Here is a 6,000-nt window from a genome sequence, read left to right as displayed (position 1 = left end):
TCTGACCATCACACCTTCTGAAGGCAGCAAAAGTATTCAAAAATAGCTGAATTTTAAGCAAAATTCAGCTATTTAAATATTTTACTTCTTTAAATAAAATATTAAAAGTTCATTAAAGAAGCTTAAAATGAAAAAGACCATTCTTCTGACAAACAAATAAACATTGTTTCTTTCATCATCAATGGTCAAAAATAAGTGCATGATCTTGGGTTACACCAGAGGAAAATAAATAATATATTATGACCATTATTAAACACTGCCAGGATCTTCCTGCTGAAAATATTTACCCTGCTCTTCAGACACAGGCAAGTAAAAAGAGATACTGGGGAAAAGGAAGGGAGGAAGGGAGGAAGGGAGGAAGGGAGGGAGGGAGGAAGGGAGGGAGGGAGGGAGAAAAATCCTCTCTTAGTAAGGAAGGAAGGAAGGAAGGAAGGAAGGAAGGAAGGAAGGAAGGAAGGAAGGAAGGAAGGAAGGTCCTTCTTTTCAATGAAAAGAAAAGCAATAAAAATAAATAACTCCAAAACAATAAAATCTGTTTTCCTGTCTCTCTTCCGTGCTTTTACCATGCTGGATGTTGGATCCCCGCAACTCCCCTCGGGAACAGCTCCACTTTCCCTGCTTTTTTGGAAAAAGCCCTTCCCACAGACATTACAGGCATTCCCTGCTGATAACACTGACCTTGCCTGTGCCTGCAGGAAAATCAAACAGGACCATTGCATAAGGGAGGATTTCTGAGCTCCTTTCTGCCTCCTCAGAGCCCTGAAGGATTTTTCAGCATCTGCTGTAAAGACCCCTCTCCTTATCTCTGAAACTCATAATGATCCCAGAGATTCCATGAGTCTTTGCTTGGGAATGAAATAAGAAATAGGGCTCCCAGCCTGAATGATTATTTGAGCACATTTTCCATTAGGTTTTGTTTAAAAAAAAAAAGAGAAAAATCCTCCTGTCTTCTCCCTCACACACCCTTTTCTCTTTGGAAAAAAATGTCTAAATCACTGTAAGTGACTCTAGTTTAGCCTTGGCAAACCCTTCACAGTAGCTCTCAGGCAATCAAAGTCAGACACAAATAGAAAAGATGTCTCCAGGGTCTCTTTTAATAGGAAGAGCAGGACACCCTGTGCTGGCTCCACCACGGATTATTTTCAGCAGGAAGCACACACAAGGAAACAGCTGCAGCTGCTTTTACACCTCCACCAGGTGACCTGCAGTGCCCAAGCTTGTCCTGAGAGAATTGCATGGGCAAATTCTACCATCTCTGCAAAAAAAAAAAAAAATTGGTGTAGACTGAAGGAGGGATCTGTGCCAGGATGCAGCTCAGCCCACTCAGAGCTGGCTGCAAGGGCAGGGCTGCAGCTTCCTATGCCAGGAGGGAGCATCCTGACAGCTACAAATATCATCCCTTAAGTGCCTGCACAGATGGGTGCAGTAATTTATCAAGGGCGACCAGGAAGATGGTGCAGATTTTATTCCCTGAACAAAAGTGCTTTGACTTTTTTTGTTTGGCACAGCAGAAATGTTCCCAGGCCTCCGGCAGCAAGATTTGGAGGGTGGGTTAGCAGGCCTGAATATTTCATGGGAAAAAAAAAAAAAAAAAAAAAGTAACTTGTATAGAGAAGGGATGCACAGAGGTGGGAGTGAATGGGAGAGAAGGAGGTTTGCATGTTCTTGGGCAGAAATAGGGAATTTTTAGTGGATAAGCACTAAAAGGGGCTGCCCAGGGAGGTGTTCAAGGAATGACTGGACGTGGCACTCAGTGCTCTGGTTTAGTTCACCAGGTGGTGTTTAGTCAAAGGTTTGACTCAATGATCTTGGAGATCTTTTCCAACCCTAACAATTCTCTGATTCTGTGATTAAAATAACCATTTCTAAAGCCTTTAACGTGATGGAGCTGGAGTTAATTGGGAGTTTGCTGGAGTGGGGAGCAGCCCTGTAAAAGCAGAGAATTTCAGTCTGTTAAGTGGAGCAGGGTAGGTGCTAGAGCAGTCCTCCTTCAGTTGCTGCCACTAAGTGGTTCCAGTAGCTCAGCTGCTCGGATGGTTTTACTCCATGGCACGTCACGATTTTCCTAAAGCGAGGAACAGAGAACCTGATCCTTTCTGGGAAAAACGTCTGCTCCGAGTGAAGCTCCTCCAGCTGAATTTTTAATTTGTCGAGGCACAGCCCTATGAACACATCCTCCAGTTTAATGAATGGAACACTCTCAGAAATGTTATAGATCTGGCTGGCTACGTCACTGGATAAAACATATCCAGTCCCGGAACAAAAGGGTGGGTAGGTGGTTCCTGGATACTCTTCCCTACTCACATACCACTTACTCCCTCTTGTCCTGATGGGATACTCGTGCAGTTTTAAAAAGCCTGTGAAGAATCCAGTGCTCTTCTTTTTCCTCAGGAGCAGCTCAGTGAGGTAAAAAACGTTGACAAACACGTCCGTGTCGGTTTTCATGGCGAAGCTGGACTGGGAGCAAAACCTGTGGATCCACTCGATTCCCATCATGGTCTTCAGGGTCAGGTTGTAATAGGTGTCTGTAAAGTTCTTCTGGATGATGTCTCTGTACCTCTGGCTCTCGGCAGCGATGTCAGCCTGCTGGCTGGGATCCACAGGGCTCCCCAGCAGGAACAAGGTCACCAGGCGCTTCCCAGCCACTGTCCTCTCCTTGCCCCAGCTGTGCCGGATGGCCATCCTGGCATCCAGCTGCTGGAAAGAGCACGCCACCAGCAGGACGAGGAAAGGAGGGTTCTTGTGGCAGTCAACATCTGGGAGCTGGGAGAAGTTCCCTTCCATCCTCCTGAAAGTCTCCGTGGGGAACAGGTACCCCTGGCTGCTCTCACAGAGCACGCAGAATTCGGTCCAGGTGTGGAAAACCCAGAGGCTGGCACTGCTGAGCCCCACCAGGCAGAAAAACAGCCTGAACTTTCTGGAATCCATCTGAAAGGAACAAGAAGGAGCAGCACATCCATAAAAATAATCTCTGGCTCCTCTCAGCATTCCTCTGCCAAGTCCCTGCACAGGGATTTAAAGCCAGGTCTGCTCTAAAAGGAAGGTGCCTGTTTGAGGGCACTCAGCCACCTGCATTTCTCCTCCTGACACCCCCAGGAGATGTTCTGCTGGCAGATTCACACTTGGGCTTAACTTGAATCTGCCCTCCAGGCCAGTGTGTCCTCAGAAATCCACACAAGCATGTCCACTGACACCAGCTTACCCAGGCTGATCCTTCAAGCTCCCTCCCCATTTTCAGCATCCTACAAACCAAGTTTAGACCCACCAGGGTCAGAGAAGGAGCAGATTTATGTATCCATCTCAGCCGACAGAGAATAACAATGATAGTCATTTGGTTTGTTTGTTTTTGTTTGGTTTTTTTGTTTTTTTTGGTTTTTTTGTTTAAATACCATGTTTCTCCATTTGTGCCTATGTCCCAGAGCCAGCAGGTGTCCCAGGGGCACACTCAGCCAGGTTCCTCTCATCTTCATCACCTTTGTCTCCTGTGGGGCTCTTGCACCAAGCCAGAAACTGCTCCTGATCCTTTTGCTGGAGGGGCCATGAGTCACATTTTTGAAGCTGGGACAGCTGCTCTGAAAAAAAAGAAAAGAACCAAAAGAGCAGTGGGTCACATTATTTGGATGTTTCAGCTTCTGCAGAGTTTGAGTGACTCACAAGGACGTGCTGAGGTGAGAAGGGGCTTCTCCCATTCCCCTTCCCTTTTTAAGTGAGAAAGATCCAAACAACAACAATGCTCACTCATTTAACCTCGTAAGAGATTAATGAGCTGGACATCTGGTAATAAATCTAATAGAAATTTTGAGTGAGAGAAAAATTATCAAAACAAACCCCGAATCTTTACAGTGCCAAAAATATTACACATCTCCATAAATTAACCTGGTGAGAGGAGTTTAAGGCTTGAGTTGCTCATTCCAGTAACCACAGGCTCTCCTACTGCTATTTTAGAGCACAAGCATGGGGCAATTTTTACCAGGGAAAGGGCAACCCTTCCACCTTCCCCCTTCTTCACCAGGAATTGTATCTGGCCCCCCAGATACAAACCAAGTTAACCATGCCCAGAGCTGCAGATTTCATGGAAATTAGATCTCTGCCTTCTGACCAGGAATGTTCTGTGTAGACTCCCCCAAATCACCTCAGTGCCTTCCTTTTGCTCAAATTCCCCTTTCCAGGCAATCAGAGGTTTTGCACTGCAGGATTGAAGCTCACTTGAAAGTCCAGCCAGGTGTCCCTGGAACCAAATCCTGCTCATTTTACCCCCAGGAATAGTCCCATTGACTTCAGTGGGGATTCCCAAAAGCATGAAAAAGGAGAACTGGAGTCTTGGTTTACTGGAATGGCTCCCGTAGTCAAGTGCATTTTTGCAATGATTCACTAATGAATTTTGACAATATTTCACAAGTTCACATTTCTTCTGGCACTTATATTTTAATTCACTTTATCCTTAAATTGAGTATTCCTCAGATCTGATTTTTTCTTGTATTTATATCTTACAGTAATCTTGTAATTAACTTTACAACTGCTTTAGCTAAATACATATGTAAAAATGTGTGAGATTATGCCTATGCAGTTATATTACATGTATATACAAAAGATTAACCAAAAATCTGCTCTGCATCTGTTCTCACATTCTTCAGTGGCCTGGGAGGAAGCACATGAATGACCTGAATTGTGTTTGCAGGACAGGAAGCTGTTCTGAGGTTGACAGTGGAGATGTACAGAGGTTTTTTTCCTGTCACCTGCTCACAGAAGACTGTCTGAGAGTCTGATATTTCTCTGTTACAGAAAATCCAGAACATGTACAAAACAAACACTGAAATAAGGAAACAATGGAGAGCAATATTCTGTTAAAACCCATTAAAACCTTTCCACAAATATCCAAGTGCAAGGTGCCATAATACACAACAACCATTTTACAAGATTTCAGTAGAATCAGACCAATGTAACATGACCATTACTTACTTTTGTTTCCAGCATTGGTAACAGATCTTTAAAAAAACTTTTAAAATCTCCTTGTTTTGGACAGCTGGGTGAGCAGCCTCCCACCTTTTACCATTTTTTCTTTCCAGAACCAGACTGCCTTCCCCTTTCAGGCCATGTGTGAAGGAGCACAGCTTGTACACACACAAAAACACACAAACACACACAAAAACACGCAAACACACACAAAAACACACAGCTGGGCAATGCAACTGCTGGCAAATGCATGCAAATTGCAAACATTGCATTTTAGAAGTTTTGCAGCTGGCACACGTGCCCGTGTAGCCTCTCCCAGCAGGTCCCTGTGTAGGGACCAAGGGGTGGGAAGTGGCCTTGATAGGAAGAACCATGGAACCATGGAATGGTTTGGATTGAAAAGGACCTTAAAGCCCATCCAGTGCCACCCCTGCCATGGCAGGGACACCTTCCACTGTGCCAGGCTGCTCCCAGCCCCAGTGTCCAACCTAAAATTCACTGAGAGAACTCCAAGGGAAAGGGGTGACAGAGAACACAAGCTGCTTCCCCTTGCCAAGGCCATTTTTCTTCAAAAACCATCCATTCAATCCTTGTTTCCAGATGAACAGGGATGTTTCTGTGCACTGAAATTGTTTCTGAACACTAAAACCATTTCATATTGATGCAGTCAGGGAAGTTCCTTAGAGCACTGAAGTTTCTCTGTCAGGGAATTAAATCACCCTGGTATTGTCTCCTCACCCCTGAGATGCTGAGCCTCCCTCCCATCCCCATTTTGCATCAAAACAAATATTTCTGGTTTTATAGAAAGTCCTTTTGCATGATGAAATATTTAATTTTTCTCTGTGCTCTCAGTCAGAAATCATAGTTTTCAATTATCACAACGCTATTTCCCATCTCTTGTTGTTCCAACTGCAAAATATTTTGTGAAGGGCATTGCCAAAAATTGCCTGTTTCATATCCTAGAGACTTTTCTTAAGCTGACAGGCACTTCATGGCTCTCTGCAGCTGTGGCTTGCAAGGAATCCTGGCACCAAACCATGTGGGAGC

At 44.6% G+C, this 6,000-nt stretch overlaps 1 protein-coding gene across 10 annotated transcripts in view; it reads right to left on the bottom strand.

Annotated features, from left to right (window-relative positions):
* Positions 1 to 420: 420 nt before the first annotated feature.
* B3GALT5 (beta-1,3-galactosyltransferase 5) overlaps positions 421 to 6,000 on the bottom strand; it is a 31,626-nt gene continuing 26,046 nt past the window's right edge. For 7 of the 10 annotated variants that reach the window (XM_041487812.1, XM_041487813.1, XM_041487809.1 and 4 more), the window contains 2 exons: positions 3,390 to 3,572; positions 421 to 2,928 (listed from right to left, as the gene is read on the bottom strand). In XM_041487812.1, the coding sequence (XP_041343746.1) occupies positions 1,975 to 2,928; positions 3,390 to 3,470 (1,035 nt within the window). In that variant the 5' untranslated portion in view covers positions 3,471 to 3,572 and the 3' untranslated portion in view covers positions 421 to 1,974. Of the gene's footprint in view, positions 2,929 to 3,389; positions 3,573 to 4,625; positions 5,315 to 6,000 lie in introns of those variants that run through there. The other 3 variants (XM_041487804.1, XM_041487803.1, XM_041487807.1) reach the window with 3 other exon arrangements.

Source organism: Pyrgilauda ruficollis, unplaced genomic scaffold, assembly GCF_017590135.1.
Source record: "Pyrgilauda ruficollis isolate IOZ18807 unplaced genomic scaffold, ASM1759013v1 scaffold84, whole genome shotgun sequence".
Taxonomy (NCBI): Eukaryota; Metazoa; Chordata; class Aves; order Passeriformes; family Passeridae; genus Pyrgilauda; species Pyrgilauda ruficollis.
This window is presented reverse-complemented; position numbering and strand designations above follow the sequence as displayed.